The sequence below is a fragment of the Rhincodon typus genome, chromosome 4 (assembly GCF_021869965.1).
Source record: "Rhincodon typus isolate 14 chromosome 4, sRhiTyp1.1, whole genome shotgun sequence".
Lineage (NCBI taxonomy): Eukaryota > Metazoa > Chordata > Chondrichthyes > Orectolobiformes > Rhincodontidae > Rhincodon > Rhincodon typus.
Genome location: NC_063335.1, coordinates 82,463,114 through 82,483,470, shown reverse-complemented (window position 1 = coordinate 82,483,470; position 20,357 = coordinate 82,463,114). Strand labels below are relative to the sequence as shown.

The following is a 20,357-nucleotide window of genomic DNA, read 5'->3' as shown; positions in this document are numbered from 1 at the left end:
AATAAGTACTAGGAAAACTATTTGGGCTAAAGATTACAAAGTTCGTTGTTCTTGCTGGGTGACATCCTTGAATATTAAATGAAGTAGCTACAGAGACATAGATGCACTGTCCGAGTCTTTGAAGAATTCTTAGATTCTAGAGGAGTGTTAGAGGATTTGAAAATTGCCCATGGAACACCCTTATTCAAAAATGGAAGTAGGTAAAACTCAGTTTGCTTAACATCTATGATTGGGAAAATGTTAATCTGTTCAAAGGATACAATAGCAGAACATTTAGGAAACGCATAATAAAATCAAGAAGACTCAGAATAGCTTTGTGAAGGGGAAATCATGCCTGATGAATTCATTAGAATTCTTTGAGGAGGTAACAAGCAGGATAGATAAAGGGGGGGGCTATAGATGTAATAAATTAGGATTTCCAGAAGGCATTTGATAAGATATCACACTTAAGGCTACCAAATAGAACAAAAGCTATGGTATTCCAGGTAGTATTGTTATACGGATAGAGGTTTGGCTAACTAAAAGAAGACAGAGAAGACAGAAAGGGGACATTTTCAGGATACAACCTGTAACTAGTGGAATGCCTCAGGACTCAATGCTGCTGCCACAATATTTACAATACACATTAATGACTAAGATAAAGAAGTAAATGTGCTGCATTTATGGATGAAAACAAAAATAAAAGTGGAGGCAAGTGGTGAGGATGACGCAAAGAGTTTACAGAGGGATATAGACAGGTTAAGCGAGTTGAAAAGACTTGATAGATGAAACATAATATGGGAAAATGTGAGGGTCTGCACATAGGCAGGAAGATTAGAGAAGTTGGATATTACTTACAAGGTGAAAGACTGCAGAAAGCTGCTGCACGTAGGGATTTGGGATCCTTACATATGATTCATAAAATTATCACATGCAAGTTCAGCAAGTAAAAAAGGAAGCAAATAGAAAGTTGACCTTTATTTCAAAGAGAATGGAGTATAAAAATTGTGAAGTCTTACTAAAATTATAAAATGTACTAGTCAGACTACAACTGTAATGCCTTGAACAGTTTTAGTCCCTTTATCCAAAGAATGATATACTGGCATTTGAGGGTGCAGAGAATGTTTCCTGGGTTGATCTCATGTATGAAGGGATTTTCTTTTGAGGAGAGATTCAGTAGATTGTGTTTATACTCACTGGAGTGTAGAAAAATGAGAAGCAACCATATTGAAAGATATAAGATTCTTAGGGGGCTTGACAGGGTAGATATATAGAAGTTGTTTCACCTTGTGAGAGAAACTAAGACCAGAGGGTGTAATCTCAGAGGAAGTGGGTCACACATTTAAGATAAAGATGAGGTGAATTTTTACTTTCTCTCAAAGCGAGGTGAATCTGTGGAATTATTTACTACAGGGAGATTTTGAGGCTGGGTCATGAAGAATATTCAAGGCTTAGATCGACAAATTTTTACTGAGTAGGGGATTCAAGGATTATAGGCGAAAGGGAGCAAAGTGGAGATGAGGATCATCAGATTAGACATGACCTGTTTGAATGGTGAAGCAGACTAGATAGGCCAAATGGCCTCCTTCTGTTCTTGTGTCTTATGGTCTTGTATCTATTCTCTGCTTCCTGTTAGATAGCCAATTCTTTTATTCATGTCCTTATGCTACCTCCCTGCACATGGGGTATTATGTTCCATCATAACTTTGACGTGTCACTTTAATGATATTTCCAAAAAGCATTTGATACAGTACATCCACTAGTTCCCCTTTTCTCACAGCACAAGTTGTCACGATTTCCCTTTCACAAAACCATGTTGACTCTGCATGATTAATTTGAACCTATCCAAGTACCCTATTTTAACCTCTTTAAGATTAACTTTGAACCTTTTTCCCTATGGCAGATGTTAAGTTAATTGGTCTGTTGTTTCCTGCTTTCTGTTTGTCTCACTTTTTCAATAAAGGAGTTACATTTTTAGTCATCCAATCTAATGGTACCATCTCAGAATCCCCGACAAAGCTTTAGAGATGCATTAACTATCTCACTACTGGCTTCTTTTAAGAGCTGATGATGAAGCCTTTCGGGATCTGGGCCCTTGTCAGCTTGCAGTTCTAATAATTTGCTCATTACCACTTTTTTGATGATCATGATTTTCCTCATGTCTTCCCTCTCTTACATTTATTAATTTATCACTGCTTTTATTTTTATCCTCCATTGTAAAGACAAATGCAAAATACCTGTTCAATTCATCAGGTATTTCCTTATTTTCCATTATTAATCCAACAGCTTCACTTTCTTTATGATAAGCATTCACTTGTTAAATCTTTTCTTTAAATATTTATAGAACCTTTTACTTTATACTTCTATCTAGCTTTCTCTCATACTTTAATTTTTCCACTCATTAATTTTTGGGCATTTCTGTTTTTTTATATTCTGTTCAATTTTGGGTAGCCACCTATCTTTATACAAATATATGTTTTCCTTTAAATTTGGTGCTCTTCTTACCAATTCTAATTAATCACAGATGGAAGGATTTTGGTGCTGTCTGGAGTATAACTTTTCTGTATATTCTGAAATATCCCCTTAAATATCTGCTGCTGCATCTCTTTCAACCTATCCATTAATCTAATTTGCCAATTATTTGAACCAGCCCTGCTTTCATGCCTCATAATTAGTCCTATTTAAATTTTTAAAATATAGTTTTGAACCTTCTCCAATCTCCCCCAAACTGAATGTAAAATCCTACAGTATATAATCATCAATTCTAACATGTTGCACAAAGCCAGGCTTAGTATAATTTGTCCTCTGGTCAGATTCAGAACATGCTGTTCTAAGAAATTATTCCTTTCTATGTAAACCTCATCTAGGCTACCTTTACCCATGTGTCTTTTTTTGTCAATATATAGATTAAAAACTCCCAAGATAATTGCTATGCCTTTATGGCAAGCTCTCATTGTTTCTTGCTTTATACTCCACCCTATCATGTGATTACTGTACGGCATTCACACAAGTAAATTCTTGCCTTCATAATTTCTAAACTCAATCCAAAACTTTTCCACATCCTGATTTCCTTAATTTAGAGCAACCCACTCTATTGTGTTAATATCAGCATTAACAGATATACACTGATTTTTAAACTTTGAAAAAGTTTAAGTAAAAAAAGCAACCTTATCACATTTCTATTTAACACCAATTTCTCTAGAGCAATGGATACCTCTGCACATGACCTCTGGAATTTTTCTGAAATACTTTCCTTTTCAGTTGCAAGTTTCCGTCTTCTCTAATATCTTCCTGGAGACCAATAACAAGTCTTTTTTTTGAAGTTGTTGCATTTGTTTTCATTCTATTCATGTACTGTTCCTCAAATTCTGCAACAGCTCACTTGTGTCTGAGCATGAGTTTTGGAGGTATTTGTTTCCTTTCATAATCTCTCAGGTATATGGTGTAGATGTTTGACTTCCTTAAAAACTTAATGCTTTTCAGTCCCTAAGGGTTTGTTTTGCAGGTTATATTCTGGTTGTATATGCTCAAAGTCCTACTCTTCTGTCAAAGACTTTTTTCAATTACAGGTCCTCATCTCTTGACTGTGAAATCATACTCTCTGTATCTGTCTCCTTGCTTCAGGTATAGGTATGGAAGTGATGGCTTCAGTGGAGAAAGGCACCACAATATCAACACTGTCTTCAAGTGTTATAATAAAAACAGCAATCTTATTTTGTGGAATGTTTGACATCATTAGCGCCTTCATTCCCATGCTTCCATTTTCCAACAGAACAAATGTAGGTTTAAGACTTGGTACGTTGTGTCGTTGCCATTTTGCCTCTGGTCTGTTGAATGTAGAATCTGTTGAAGAGTAAACAGAAGATCCATAACATTTACCTGTGAAGGTTTGCTCACAGCATAATGAAAAAATTCCAATGTTGTCTGCTATTGCTAATGAAAAGCAGTTCAGATATAGTTCAGCTTCTTCACTTAATAAAGAATAAAGATGATCAGGAATAACATTCCATGTGTTCCATTTCTCTCCCATTGCTACTAAGGAGAGCAGTCATCTGCTGTAGCACATGTCTTGGGATATATCTTAGATGCTGAAGCTGCATGTTGGATGGTTGAAGAAGCTCAGTTCTAAGGCATTTTGCAGAAAGCAAAAGATACTGTAGTTTCAGTATTCCAAATAAAATCAGTGACCTTCCCATTACATAGTAATTTCAACAAAGATTTATCTGATATGCCTGTGATGTTTTGTAGGTCTGTGAAGTCTAAACTGTCTTGCACCTCTGTGATTTCATCATTCTGGTCCTCAGCATCCTCTAATCTTAAGCATTGACGCAGCATTGCTGTTTGATGTTAATTTTTTATTCGGCTGAGGGAGGCTGCTAGCTGTCTCCACATGGTGTTGTGAACAGGCTGTCTTGTGTCACCCATGCCCTTCTAATAATGGTTGAGCAAACTCCTTGCTGATGGGATCTATTCTTGCTACCATGCAAAGCCAGAGTAACGTTAGTTGCTGCACCCTGATTCTTTCCATGCTTTCTGGCAATGGGCTTACTGTGTGCCCTTTTGTTTCTAATCTTGTTTTTAACTTTAGAGTGTCAGTCGAACAATTCAGAAAGCTAAGTACTGTGTGCTCATGGTTGTTCATCATGTACTACCTTTCCAGTTGACCTTTTATTCTCTGACGTTTGCTGCCTGTAATAGGAGGATTCTATGCATTCATCTGCTGCGGACCTGCTGCTTCACACTGATTGTCTGACTGCTAAAATAAAACCAAGAACTTTGGATGCTGAAAATCCGAAACATAAACAGGAATTGCTGGAGAATATCAGCATGTCTGGAAACATCTGTGGAGAGAAAGTGGAATCAACATTTCAGGCCCAGTGATACTTCGGTAGTAGCTAGGAAAAGGTGAGAAATACGCTGATGATGGTGTGGGGGTTGTAAAGGCATTTGTGGTAAGTGGAGATGGAGCCTAGAGAGAGGCAACAGCAGCGAGGCGAACATAGGGATGGATAATGGTATGCCAAGGAAAGAAAATAAAGCTAATAATGGGGACCATAAATGGGTGAGACTATCGGACAGGTTGCTTTCAGAGCTTGTCTTTTTATTTTGAATAGATGCCTTCTGCTAAAATTAACATTACGCTAGTGATTGTAGCAAATACCAGCAACTACTTAGATATATGCTACATGTTTACTGTTCTTTGTTACTTCCTGCTGGAGGTTCAAAGGGGACTCTTGAAACAGATCAGGAGACTTTCTGGGGCACCTGCAAAAAAACTGGGGGTCATTCTGGCCAAAGGACAAAAACAATTGGAAAGGGGACTATGTTAATAAGAAATATCTGTTTTCAAGTATGAATCCATACTAATTATTGACTATCACAATCTGAAAATGCCCTGCAGCCCTAACCTGAAACTGTAGAGTAATGGCTAACTCCTATTATGCTAATAGATAGCTTCCATCATCAATGATGCCTATTAACATCAGGGCACAGGGACCTTAGACTGTAGTAAGTAGCATGTGAGAACACTTTCTCCTACTTACGTTGTAAGTCTATATAGTTTAATAAAGGCTCTTAGTTGAAAAGATCAGCTGCGGCATCACCTTCGAACACTTGTACAATATGATGGTTTAATGGTTTTGGAATTGGTTACCTAAACTGGGCAGTTGGCCATTTGCAAAGAATTTTCAGACAGTTTATTAATTTAGTTAGGAAGCAAGAATTAGGATATGAGTTAATTAAATGCAAGAAGTACATGACATGTGACAATTGAGGATGGCTCACTGACACCAGAAAAGGGTCAAACAGTTGGTACAGAGTGTGTTAATCTCAGTAAAGTTGTGAAGGCAGCTTCCTGCTCCCTAGCCAATTTGTTAGGGAACTCTTCCCTGGGTTTTCCTCACCAACTTTGGGTGCATCTCCTATTTGAAGAACCCTGCAGCCTGGTGAGCACTGGAAGCTGACGAAGACTGCCTCTGATCCTAAGCACTTGTCAATTGCCCTATTTCTAGGAGTTATTTGAGTGGAACTGAGAAATAAGAAAAGAATGTCCACCTTATTGGGAATGTACAGTAGGCCCTCCGATAGTCAGCAGGAAATTGAGAAGCAAATTTGTAGGAAGATCTCAGATATCTATAAGAATGACAGGATTGTAATGGTGGGGATTTTAACTTTCCAAACATAGACTGGGACAGCCATAGTGTTAAAAGTTTGGATGGAGGGGAATTTGCTAATGTGCACAAGAAAATTTTCTTATGCAGTAGGTGGAGGTACCTACTCGAAAAGGAGCAAAACTTGACCTTCTCTCGGGAAATAAGGCAGGGTAAGTGACTGAGTTGTCGCGGGGAGCATTATGGGGCCAGTGATTATAATTATATTAGTTTTAAAATAACTATGGAAAAGGATAGGCCTGATCTAAAAGTTAAAGTTCTAAATTGGAGCAGGGCCAATTTTGACAGTATTAGGCAAGAACTTTCAAAAGTTGATTGGGGGCAGATGTTTGCAGGTGAAGGGGCTGCTGGAAAAGGGGAAGCCTTTGACAATGAGATAGCAAGAATTCAGAGGCAGTGTGTTGCTGTTAGTGTGAAGGGCATGGCTGGTAGGTGTAGGAAATCCTGGATGACCAGAGAATTTGAGGCTCTGCTCAAGAAAAAGAAGGAAGCATATGGTAGATATAGACAGCTGAGATCGAGCAAATTCCTCAAGGAGTATAAGTAAGAGTATATTCAAGAGGGAAATCTGGAGGGCAAAAAGGGGACATGAGATAGCTTTGGCAAATATGATTAAGGAAGATCCAAAAGATTCTAGAAATACTTTAAGGGCAAAAGAGTAACTAGGGAGAAAAGAGGACCTCTTAAAGATCAATAAGGCAGTCTATGTGTGGAACTGCAGGAGATGGGTGGGATACTAAGTGAGCATTTCACATCAGTTTTTACAGTGGAGAAGGATATGGAAGCTAGAGAACTTGGAGAAATAAATAGTGATAGCTTGAAAAGTGTCCATATTACAGAGGAGGAGATGCTGGATATCTTAGAATGCATAAAGGTGGATAAATCCTCAGGATCTGATCAGGTGTATCCTTGAATTTAGTGGGAAACTAGGGAAGTGATTGCTGGGCCCCAAGCTGAGATATTTTTATTGCTGATAGCATGGGTGAAGTGCTGGAGGACTGGAGAGTGGCTAAAGTGGTGCTGTTATTTAAGAAAGATGGTAAGCAAAAGCCAGGCACTGTAGATCAATGAGCCTGACATCAGTGGTGGTAAGTTGTTGGAAGGGATTCTGAGGGATAGGATTTACATGTATTTGAAAAGGCAAGGACTGTTTAGGGATAGTCAACATGGCTTTTTGCACCGAAAATCATGTCTCACTAACTTGATTGCGTTTTTTGAACAAGTGACAAAGGAGATTGATGAAGGCAGAATGTTGTCTATATGGACTTCAGCAAGGTGTTCAACAAGATTCCTCATGGTAGATTGATTAGCAAGGTTAGATTACATGGAATCCAGGGAGAGCCAGCCATTTGGATATAAAATTGGCATGAAGGTAGGAGACAGAAGATGGTGGTGGAGGGTTGGTTTTCAGACTGAAGGCCTGTGACCAGTGGTATGCTGTAAGGATGGATGTTGGGTCCACTGTTTTTTGTCATTTATAGAAATGATTTTGATGTGAATGTAGGATGAACGGTTAGTAAGTTTGCAGACGACACAAAAATTGGTAGTTTACTGGACAGTGGAGAAGGTTATCTCAGAGTATAACGGGACATTGATAAGATGGACTGAGGAGTGGCAGATAGAGTTCAACGTAGATAAGTGTGAAGTGCTGCATTTTGGTAAGGCAGATCAGGGAAGGACTTATATACTTAATGGGAGGACTCTGGGGTGTACTGCCAAGTAAAGAGACCTTGAGGTGCAGGTTCTTAGTTCCTTGAAGGTGGGGTTGCAGGTAGAGACGATAGTGAATAAGGAGTTTGGTATGCTTGCCTTTATCAGTCAGTGCATTGAGTATAGGAGTTGTGATGTCATGTTGCAGTTGTTCAGGGCATTGGTTAGGCCACTTTTGGAACACTGCATTCTATTATGGTCTCCCTGCTTTGGGAAAGATATTAAATTTGAAAGGTTGCAGAAAAGATTTACAAGAATGTTGCCGGGATTGGAGGGTTTGAGCCATAGGAAGACACTGAATAGGCTGGGGCTATTTTCCTTCGAGCATCGGAGGCTGAGGGGTGACCTTATAGAAGTTTATAAAATCAAGAAGGGCAGAGATAGAGTGAATAGCCAAGGTCTTTTTTTCAGGGTAGAGGAGTTGAGGGCTAGAGGGCATAGGTTTAAGGTGAGAGGGGAAAAATTTAAAAAGGACATGAGGAATAACTTTTTCATGCAGAAGGCAGTGTGTCTAAGGAATGAGCTGCCTGAGGAGATAGGAGAGGCTGGTACAATGACAACATTTAAAAGGCGTCTGGATGGGTGTATGAATAGGAAAGGTTTAGAGGGTAATGGGCCAAATGCTGGCAAATGGAACTAGATTAATTTAGGATATCTGGTCAGCATGGATGGGTTGGACTTAAGGATCTGTTTCAGTGCTGTACAACTCTATGATTCTTAGTGAATGCCTAGAAGTTTCCTAGTAAATGCAGGAACGACTGAACAAAAGATTAACTGAAAAATTACTACTTGGTGAACAGCCATAAGCACAGCAACAATTGTTTGCCTATGTGCCAAGGCTAAAATAGAGATAGGGAGCAAAAGAGTTCATGGAAGCCCCATTGTCAAAACACCAGGAAGACGTGGTCCATGATCTCCCTCAGCCAAATGAAAAGGTAACAACAGACCACAATGCTCTGTTACTGTACATGGATTAGAGGATGCTGAGGACCAGAATGAAACCTCCTGGGAGTAGATCTCAGACCAACAGAACATCAAAGCCATAAGAGACAAATTCTACTTTTTTTTACATGACAGTTAATGGGGAGGTCACTAACTTTATTTGGAACACTGAAATAACAGTATCTTTTGGTTTTTGCTCATTATCTCAAACCTGAGTTTCTTCAACCATCTAAAATGCAGCTTCTTGGAGAGAGTAAGGACTGTAGACGCTGGAAGCTAGAATCAATAAATGTGGAGGTGGAAAAGCGCAGCAAGTCAGACAGCATCTGAGAGGCAAGGAAGTCAAAGTTTCAGGCTGAAATGCTTCGTCAGGTCTGGAGAGGGGTAGGGGAGCCCAGAAATAAAGAGAGGGAGCGGGGTGGGGGGGGATTGGGGGGAGGGTAAATGGGGATGGAGATAGGTGGATGCAGGTAAGGGGTTATTGTGGTTGGTCAATAGGAAGGGTAGAATGGATAGGTGAGTCGGAAGATGGACAGGTTGGGAGTGGAGAGATTTTGAAGCTGGTGAAGTCAATATTCAGGCCATTGGGCTGTAAACTCCCAAGGCTATCCTTGGCCTCCACTGTCAGAGTGAGGCCAAACAGAAACTGGAGGAACACCTGATATTTCACCTTGGGAGCTTCCATCCTGCATCCACCTATCTCCATCCTACCTACCCTCCCCTCAGCCCCACCGCCCTCCCTCTATTTTTCAACTCCAAACATTGACTTCCCTGCTCCTGGGATGCTGTCTGACCTGCTGTGCTTTTCCAGCTCCACATTTATTAACATGCAGCTTCAGTGTCTAGGGTCTATCCAAAGACATGTGCTTATGGAGATGACCACCTTTCTTAGTTGCAATGGGAAATAAATCACTGACACTTGGTATATTATAACAGATCATCTATGTTCTTTATTACATGAATGAACTTTATCTGCCTCTGAACCTCTTTTCGTCAGTGGTAGAAGAGGACACTGGAGTTTTCTCAACATGCTGTGGCATAGCCTTCTCAGGTAAACCTTTTAAACCTTCTAAGACAGCACTGAAAACAACAAATGCTGGAGGTCATAGAGGGCCAGACAGCATCCACGGGGAGAGAGAGAGAGCAAGCTAACGTTTTGAGTCCAGGTATAACTTCAATAAGTTAGCTTGCTCTCTCTCTCCGTGGATGTTGCCTGACTCGCTGTGATCTCCAGCATTAGTTGTCTCCAGTACTAGCATCTGCAGTAATGTGCTTGAGTACAGATTCCAGCTTCTGTTTTCTTTGAGTTTCTCCAGCAATTTTGTGTTTGTTTCAGATTTCTCTGTTCTTGGTTTTGTTTCGACGTTTTTTATTGCTGTGATTGCTGCTGCATTTGTTTGTGCTTCATTAATGATCAGTCAACAATGCAAGGTCATGTCTCCCAGGGAATCGATTTCTCCCACCCCTACCCCCAACCCCAACCCCAACCGAGGTGAACGGGGATCCGACGTTGACGGCAGTTGGTGTGAAAGCCTCCGCCGGCGGGGGGGGAACTTGTTTTGAAAGTGTGCGCGTGCGGTGACGCGCGGTGGTAGTGGGCGGGCGCGCGGATGGCGGTTGTGGCGGCGGGGAACGGAGGCTGGCGCCGGCGCGAGGCGGCCTCCCTGCAGCTCACAAGGTGCCTCGCGCTTCCTGTAGCCCGGGAGCGGGCGCGTATCCTACCGGGAGGATTGGCGTTGGCGGAGGAGCTGCCATCGCTGCCCTGTGCGGCTGTCAGGGTTTTTTTTTCTCTCTCTCTCTCTCTCTCCTCTCCCCCACCCCGGAGGAACCATGAGACAGGACGTGGCAACAGAAAGCCGTCTTCTGCTCCCTAGCTACTGCAGCTGCTTCCGCTGCACAGACACCGGGATCGTCTGAGGGGAGGAGGAAATAGAAACATCCTTTTATTTTTCCTCCCTCTGTCGTTTTGTTTCACGAACGCTCGGCCTTGCGGGGACATCCTCATTTCCTTTCTTTCTCCTCCCCCCTACTCTCCTCCCCCTAAGCGGGGTAAACCGCTGCAGCTGCAGTCAACCAACATTTTTTAAGTCTTCTGCCGCTCGCTTCCGTTCGCCCCAGGTCTGCGCTGGGAACGAAGCGGTGCGACCTACTCCCCCGCACCCCCACTCAAAAAAAGTGAATCTATTTATCAGAGGGAAATCGGATTTTATGATTTGTGATCTTCCTCCACCCACCTCCCCCTCCCCAATTCCTGAAAAGAGAAAATGTTTGCAGTTTGTTTTCTTTTGGCTGAATAGATTGTTGGCTTGTTTCTCTCTCTCTGTCTCTCTCTGTTTGTAGTTGGCCGAAAGACTGGATTTTTCTCGCCCCCGTCACCCGGACATGTGGAACTCTGGCGGTGGCCCCCTGCAGATACTGAGCAAAGTGTTGAAGAAGTTGAGCAAAGGTCAGCACTGGGCGCTGAGCCGGGGTTTGCAGAGACCCTGCCCCAACTCGCTGCTGCTGGCCCAGGGGGAGGCGGCTTCTTACGATGAGCGGGTGCAGGTGAAGCCCGAGCTGAGCCTGCAGGAGCAGGGGCTGGAGAGCGAGCTGCCCATCCTGGGGGACCCCAAGGCCACCTGCTGCCTGAACGGCTGCTGCCTCAAGAGCTTCCTGCTGGTCTGCCTGCTGACCCTGGTTTGCTTCTCCTCGCTGGCGCTGCTACGGCGCTACCTGAAGGAACTGCTGCTGTGGGTGGAGGGCTTGGACAGCTTGGTCGGGGCATTGCTCTTCGTTGTGGGCTTCATCGCCGTCTCTTTCCCCTGCAGCTGGGGCTACATCGTGCTAAACGTGGCCGCCGGCTACCTGTACGGCTTCGTGCTGGGCTTGGGACTTGTGGTGGTCGGGGTGCTGATCGGCACTTTCATCGCTCACCTGCTTTGCAAACGGCTGCTGGCGGCGTGGGTCGTCGCTAAGGTCCGGTCCAACGAGCAGCTCAGCGCCGTGGTTCGAGTGGTGGAAGGAGGCAGCGGACTGAAGGTGGTCGCTTTGGCCAGACTCACCCCCATTCCCTTCGGGCTGCAGAATGCAGTGTTTTCGGTGAGTATCAGTATTTAAAGTCGATATTCGGAGCACAAAGGACTACTTAAACCTGCAGCATCAGTATGACAATTGTAAACAATCCAAAGAAAAATTGCTGCAAACTTACTTTTTTTTTGACAACTTATTGCTCAGAAGTAACCATTCCAAATCTTGGCATATTAAATACCATCCCCACCCCCATCCATCTAGACAAGAATAAGTCTTGCTGTCTGGTTTGAAATCAGAATCTAAGCAGTTTTATGTAAAATTAGTTTAATGAGAGACTGTTTTGCCGGATATAGTGTCTAGGGAATGTGCATTGATAAATTAGAGCATTCCGAGTTGCACTTTGACTCTCAATTACAGTGCTTCTCAGATAATTCTAAAACTCTTTGGCTTCCTATGTCAGACAAGTGGGCGGCGTGGAAGAGTATTTGTTTAATTTCCGCGGAGACTTGGTGGTTCCTCCAGACTGAAAATTACTGCTATTGCTTGGGAAATGGGAGTAGCAGTACACTTAACATGGTGCAACTCAAAATTAAATTTAATTTAGATCTGCAACAGTGATACTTCAGACACTTTTTTTCCATTAGCTGACAGTTCTTTATTCTTGAGGAAATCAAACATGGCTGCCCAGAAACATACATAATTATTTTTCACCCACTGTTGGCGCATATGATGAGATACTCTTAAAAGAGGAAACTTGTATTTTAGTTTGGGCACTTCCTTTTACTATTTTGTGCATCTTACAAGTCCCCCAACCAATGGTCAGTAACAAATAGTTGCCAGACTCCAAGGAGGATGTCAGGAGGTCCTTGAGAGGGTATAAAGGCATTATGCAGAATGACACCGGGGATTAGGGAATTTAGCTATAATGTTAGGTTGGAGAAGCTGGAGTCGTTCTTTGGAACAAAGTGGTGCTTGAGGGGAAATCTTTCAGAGGTGTGCTAAATTGATAGGTTTCGGTAAGGTAGACAGATGGGCTGTTCCCATTTATTGATGGGTCAAGAATTAGAGGACACATTTATGGTTTTGGGTAAGAGATAGAAGGAGGGAATAGGAGGGGGAGCTTTTTTTTAATACAGGCAGTGGTACTGACCTGAAACAAAAACAGAAACTGCTGGAGAAACCGACCAGGTACTTGTAAGGAGAAAACAGAGCTAGTGACTCTTCATCAGAACCTGAAGTTGGCTACTGCAAGGATGACAGGAGTGATTTCAAAAGGAAATTGGATTGGAACTCGAGGAAAATATACCTACAAGACTTTGGGAATTGAGGGGAAGAATGGCACTGGCAGGATAGCTCCTATGAGATCTGGTGTGGACTTAGCTCAAATTGTCATAGCGTTATGATGACTCTGGTCTGCTTAGTGAAGCAACTCTGAAATAAATAATACGTACCACTGTGCTTGTCCAAGCATTGGCTCAGAGCTAAAAATTGGGATTGCATCAGTTAGTGGTTCTGTGCTTGGTGCTGTATCTCCAATCTTTGTCCTTTCTACCCAATACAGCACAACTGTAATAGATGAGAAAATGTAAGAAATACTCCCAAGTGTGGCAGTATCTCTATAGAGAGAGAGAGAGAGAGATAGAGAGAGAGTCAATATTTCAGTCTCATCAACCTGAAATGTAACTCTGTTCGTCTTTGCAGATGGCTCTCTGACTGTCTAATGTTTACAACCTTTTATACTTCAGATTTCCAGCAGTCAGTATTTTTCTTTTGCGTTATAATTGTAGCCAATGCAAAGTCCCATTTAAAAGCTTTCTAGAAACAATTTCAGCATATGGAAAAACTGAGGGGAAAATACAGAGCAAGTGGTCATAATTTTAAAATTAGATCTGTGCCACTTTCTCTCTCTCAGGAATGTGGGAATCCGGATCACTTTACTTTAAAATATGGATACTAATTGACAAGTGCAAGATTTGTTTGGCAAGGATATTGAAGAATGTGAGCATTGGTGGCTTGATAGAATTGAGATACAGATTGGTCCTGATTTTGAGTGGTGGAGCAGGTTCAAGAGCCTGAATGACCTATTACTCCTCTCTCCCTCATACAAAGTAATTGATGTTCTATTTAAACATCACAAATATTTTTGACCTCACTATATGTATGTGTGTATAGTTTTGAACTCCTTATTTGAGGAAAGATGCTCTTGCTATGGAAGGAATACAGCGAAGGTTTACTGGGCTGTTTCCTTGTATAGAGGGACTGATGTATGAGGAGAGATTGAATTGGTCAGGATTATATTCACTCAAGTTTGGAAGAATGAGAGGAATCTGAGAAACCTATAAAAGGCTAACAAGACTGGACATGTATGACTTCAAGGAGGAGTTGGATATAGCTGATGGGCTAAAGGGATCAAAGATATGGGGGAAAAGCAGGAACAAGCAATTGGGTTTGATAATTGGTGAAGATCATAATGAATGCATAGCAAACTCGAAGGGTTGAGAATACCCTACTTCTGGGTCCTATTTTCTGTGTTGGAAATTAATTGATTTCAGAACCACAGTGAGACCCATCCAGTAGAAAGTGGCATATTTTCAGGAAGCAAGGGTTATTTGTTCAGGGAGGTGAATCAGAATGAACGATTACTGTCACTGGAATGTTTCAGTATTCAATGACACGTCATTGTCATCTATGTTCAAAGTAAATGATTTAGAAAATGGAGAGAGGAACAAAGTGAAATTTGCTGCTGTGGGAACCAATATGGGTGAATGCTGCAGACATCTCAGAATGAAACAGTCAAATACCAGTGGGGCTTGGGGATTAGGCTGATAAGATGCAGATGTAATTTAATGGGACCACCTATCAGCTGAGACTGTCAGATGAATGGTAATACAATGTAGAACATTAAATCTGAATGGAATTTGTGTGGTAGTTTAAGCTTAAGCTCCTAACATGTATGAGAGAGATGTCGGAGTTGTTTTATTCATTCATGTGATGTGGGTGTGATTTATTGCTCGTCATAATTACGTTAAAAGAGGTGGTGAGTCTTTTGTGGACTGCTGTAGTCCATGTTGTGAAGTTGCTCCCAGTGCTGTTACAAAGGGAGTTCTGTGATTTTTGACCCAGTGACAATGAGGGAAGGTACTTTATTTTCAAGCTATGATGATGTCTGGCTTGGAAAGGATCTTTGGGTTAGTGATCAGTGTTTCCTTTACGCTTCCTGCCTGTGTGACCATGCGGCAGTCCATCAGGTGCTGTGCACTTCCTGATGGTAAAATTAGTTTTATTACTACCCTTGCTAATGAGCAAAGAGCTGATATACTCCCCTAAGCTGGGAAAGTAGAGATCAAGAACCAAACCTGACATGATTGATCACATGGATTTACAACCAAAATTCACTTGTCAGTGCATGAAGCTAAGCCAGAACTTAGCCTGCCCGCTGATCCTCTTGCTTGTGTCTCTCCCAATTGCAGCCACTCTCATTCACTTGCTTCCGCCTCTTTGCTCCTCACCCAAGCCCTCGCACAACACAAAGGAATGGTAGTGAGCAGGAGGAGGTTTTATATTAAATATGAACAAGGTTTATTTTTTTAAAATTACTTAGTGTTTGTACATATAGTTGTAAAGTGTACTGTGAATAATAGTAATAGATATAGCTCTCCCACATCAGAAGTTTGGTGCGAGTTTTAAATGGAGAAAAATGTTGTGTAGGCCCATTTTGGAATTGTCATTCCTACAAAAAAAACTGAATATTAAAAGTGCTAAGGCCCAAAACATCAGCCTTCCTGCTCCTCTGATGCTGCTTGGCCAGCTGTGTTCATCCAGCTCTACACCTTGTTATCTCAGATTCACCAGCATCTGCAGTTCCTACTATCTCTGCTTAAAACATATTGGCTTTTTAATTAATTGGTATGTTGTCTGATCTGCTCAGTTAGAAATCTTGGAAATGGACTGTTTCTGCTCCGTAATGTACTGCTGCAGGAAAAGTGAGTTGTATTTTCAGTTTCTTCTTGAAAGTGGGAAGACTTGGGCGGGCAAGTTTGCAAATGGTGAATATCCTTCAGCAAAACATAAAAGCATTCCACAGGGAACAGTGATTTACAAAATAGCTTGGTAAGAGCAGGTGTCAAGTACCAAGGGATTAAAGTAACCTGATTGTTGAAGAAATTGAACCTGTGCGGTGCGTTCTTAGCCTGAAAACAGAGGTTGACTGTCTCCATCTTTGTAGGACTACATAAACTTGAATCTCAATATTGTGTGTTTATCTTTAAAATTATGTAGAGTTGAATGATCCTGTTATGTATGTGTGTGTGTATATATTTTGGAAATTTACTAATCAGTTCAGTGGCTTTATACAAAAAGATAGTGTGTTTTGGCAATATGAAGCTTTTAAGAAAACAATTTTTTGAAACAGTTATAAAATATACTCTGGTTTTGATGTGAAACAGTATCATGGAAGCATAGCAAAATGCTTTAGAGCTGAAAATAAAAAGGAATTGTTAGAAATAACACTTGGGTCAAGTAACACCTGAGGAGAAGGGTAAATGAGGTTGATGCTTTGTCATCATTTTTTATGACCTAAAATGTTTGACAGCTGGTCATTGAGCTGAAATGTTAACTTTGTTTCACTTTCCATATGGATTGGCTCTGACTGCTGAAAGTTGACACTGTTGATAATTCAGTGGGTGCCTATAGTCAGAGGTCTGCGTTGACTCTGCCCTTATGAACATGTTCGTCCTGCTTATCTCTCCGCTTGCTACCTTCTGGCCATTTCACTCCTGACCCTTCACTGCCTTCTTCCCACTCACTGCCTTGTTCCTAGTGGCAGTGAACGGTGAGACAGCATGGCAATAAGTGGTTGGGAGTGAGGGAGTGAGCAAATCATGATCCTAAGATTTTAATCCATTTAAAACATTTGCAAATTACGTATTTTATTGCTCCTTTTTGTTGCAGGCACCTTGCTGCTGTGTTGCTAGCAGTGATCTCACAAGTGTTGAGAGTGTGTCCCCTGCGGTTGCAGTGGCAATAGACAGAACCATTAATGGAGTTGGATTTGAAAGCTGTGTTTGTGAATTTTTTTTCAGGAGCCTCTTTTTATAGCTCACTCATTGATGTAAAATTGTTAGTTGATGGAGTGCTTCACTGCATAAAAGCATCCGCACTTTCGAATCACAAGTATTTCCTGTGGTGCTACTGGTGGCACTTAAATTTTAAATTAGGATCATATGGGAAATGGGGTGGGGGGGCAGGAAACAAGAGAGTGAATGTTTCTCGTCACGCTGCTGGGAATGGCACATTATTCATCAAATTTTCTCCATTAACTCTGTTTCTCTCAGCTGAAGATGTCTGATAGGTATAAGGTGAGAGGGGAAAGATTTAAAAAGGACCGGAGGGGTAACATTTTTATGCAGAGCATGGTATATGTATGGAACGAGCTGCTTGAAGATACAATTACAACATTTTAAAAGGCAACTGGATGGGTACATGAATAGGAAGCGTTTAGAGGGATATTGGTCAAATGTTGGCAAATGGGACTAGGTCACATTGGGATGACTGGTCGGTGTGGATGAGTTGAACTGACATTTTTGACATGTTTCCATGCTGCATGACTGTAGGACCTGCGGCGTATTTCCAGTGTGTGAGGTGAAATGGGCAATTTCCATAAGTTCACAAAGCTACGGTGCCAAAGGAGGCCATTGCACAGGCTGTCCAATGAGCTTTATGACTTAGTGTCATTCTCCTGCCTTTCCCCATACAGTTGCACACGTCAGTCAAATAATCATCTGCGCTCTTGAATGCCACAATTGAACCAATTTGATAGCTTCACTAGTGCATTCCAAGCCTAAACTACTCATTTTAGGAAAAAGTTGTTTCTCGCATCACATTTGCTACGTATATGAATCACATTAAATCTGTGCCCTCTTGTTCTCCATTCTTTCATAAGCAGAACAATTTCTCCTTATTTACTGTCCTGACCCCTCATGATTTTGAAAACTTCTGTCAGATCTTAATTTGTTTTCCAAGGAGATCAGTCTAATCTCCCCATTCTTGAATTACTTTCACTGGAAAATACTGAAACCAGCATTTACAGCATTAAAAGGTTAATGAGAGATTAAACAAATAAGTAAAATTGTTAATATGCCGCTGCAAAAGGGAAGCACAAATGTTAGGACAGGGCATCCAGAGATTGGCTTGAAGGGTGTTACATGTCGGAATAATGTACTTTTGAATCTGAATGTGCACAGGTAATATTACTCTTAAACTCTTCAGAGAAGTGAAGTCAATGCTACTTGCAAATTTTTACGGCAAGGTTGCAAAAGTATTTGGTCTGTAGGACTTGGTAACGGAATAACTTGTTAATGTGGTAGAATCAGTAAGATACTTGGATTAGTAACAGGCAATGGTGAGAATGGAAATATCTAATGGTAGTTTGTGCAGTTTGGCACAATGCAACCAAATTGCAGGCAAGGTTCCTCAATTTGTTACGGTTTCAGATGAGATACTCCAAACTGTTAAGCTTTCTGGATGTGGAGGGATGAACAGATTCCCCTCTTTTTTTCACAACGTTCTCAATTGATTCCAGCATGCTTAGTTTTAAAATTATCCTTGCCCTTGTGGATACCTTTTCTCCCTAACCACATGAACTTATGTTTTAGAGGGAGTCAATTTTTTGAATTAACAAAGAGTCAATTTATTAATTATTAAATGTGAGGAGAATAAATAACACTACACAGATAAAGTTTTAAAAAAAATCAGATGCCGAGTAGCCTCCGAATTGGTCATGAAGAGTGGATGTCTGAACATCGTGGCTATTGCGGTGGAGGTTATTGGTAAGGTTGATGTTGGTAGTTTATTTTTGAAATTAAACCAAAAACCAAAAACCAAAAAGAACTGTCGTTCTGAAGAAGGGACACTGGACCCAAAACATAACTCTGATTTCTCTCCACAGATGCTGCTAGACTTGCTGAGTTTTTCCAGTAATTTCCTTTTTATCCCAATTTTTGTATTTCTTGGTTTTGTTGGCTCTTTTGAAGCTCCTTTGTCTTGAATCATAGAATCCCTACAGTATTGAAGCAGGCCATTTGGGCCATCGGGTCCACAGTGACTGTCTGGAGAGCATCACACCCAGACACAACCACTCAGACCCCTCCCACCAGCCCTATCACTGCAATTCCCATGGTTAATTAAGCTAGCTTGCACATACCTGGACACCATGGGCAATTTAGCATGACTAGTTCACCTTAGCTGTATGTTTTTGGAGTGAGGGAGGAAACCGCAGGACCTGGAGAAAACCTGCGCAGACACAGGAAATATGCAAACCCTACACAGGCAGTTGCTGGAGGGTGGAGTTGAGCCATCATGTCGCTCATTCCTTTTTTAATTATAATTATCTGGTGATGCAAATTATGTTGATTTGAGTTTCCCCGGCATTGTTTCTTGAGCCATTTATTTACATCTTGTAATGTAAACTCTTTTGACAATTTTATTTATTTTGATCAAATGATGACTCTGAACTTAATTGGTGTTGATTTCAAATGTATGTGAAATGAATGTAATTAGTAGTATAGAGCTGGATAAATCAAAACATTGCCTTCAAGATTAGAATTGCATTTGCAGACTCAGAATGAGATGAGTAGTATGTCTGGTTGAAATACAATTTTAATATTTTGAGCTTCCACAATTGTGCTGATGTATGGCTGTTTTAAGCAAATTTTCCATGAAGTTGAAGTGAACCTGAATTACATGGAGAATAAAAAGCATTATGTAAACCTAATGAAACTCGCTGATGCAGATTGTGTCCATTATTGTGTCCAAAAATTAACTTCAAGTTATGTGCCAGTGTGTTTTTAAACTTATAAAAATTGAGAATGCAGCATTCAGTCAAGTTTTATATGCATCAATCTTCTATATAACTGTACAAAATAAAACTGCTGATCCCTGTAGTCTGAAAATGCAATTTTTGTAAGCATTCCAAATCAACATCTGCTTGGTGTGATATATTTGCATTTTGTTCCAACTTAGAATGTCTAAAAAAAAGTTATCAGTGAAATGCTTGTTTATGACTATTTTCCAGTGAGTATTTTTTTTTTATTCCTTTATTCATTTTTTTGGATGTGGACATTGCTGGCTGGCCAGCATTTCTAGCCCATCCCTGGTTGCCCTTGAGGAAGTGCTGGTGAGGAGCTGCTTTCTTGCAGCCCCCCTGCTGTGGGTTGACCCACAATGCCAGCAACAGTGAAGGAATGGCGATATATTTCCAAGTCAAAGTGATGAGTGGCTTGAAGGGAAACTTGCAGGTGGTGGTATTGGTATATATCTGTTGACCTTGTCCTTCCAGACGGAAGTGGTCATGGGTTTGGAACGAGCTGTCTGACAATCTTTGGTGAATTTCAGCAGTGCATCTTTTGGATAGTAGCAGCAGTGTGTACTGAGTGTTGATGGTGGAGGGAGTGGATGCTTGTTGGGGTTGCACCCGCACAGGCAAGTGGTGAGTATTTGATCACAATCCTAACTTGTGCCTTGTAGGTGATGGCCAGGCTTTGGCAGGTC

At 41.3% G+C, this 20,357-nt stretch overlaps 1 protein-coding gene across 2 annotated transcripts in view; it reads left to right on the top strand.

Moving 5' to 3' along the window:
• Positions 1 to 10,308: 10,308 nt before the first annotated feature.
• Positions 10,309 to 20,357, top strand: part of tmem64 (transmembrane protein 64) — a 34,050-nt gene continuing 24,001 nt past the window's right edge. The window contains exons 1-2 of one of the 2 annotated variants that reach the window (XM_048596282.1): positions 10,309 to 10,324; positions 11,142 to 11,879. In XM_048596282.1, the coding sequence (XP_048452239.1) occupies positions 11,184 to 11,879 (696 nt within the window). In that variant the 5' untranslated portion in view covers positions 10,309 to 10,324; positions 11,142 to 11,183. Of the gene's footprint in view, positions 10,325 to 10,383; positions 10,480 to 11,141; positions 11,880 to 20,357 lie in introns of those variants that run through there. The other variant, XM_048596281.1, reaches the window with a different exon arrangement.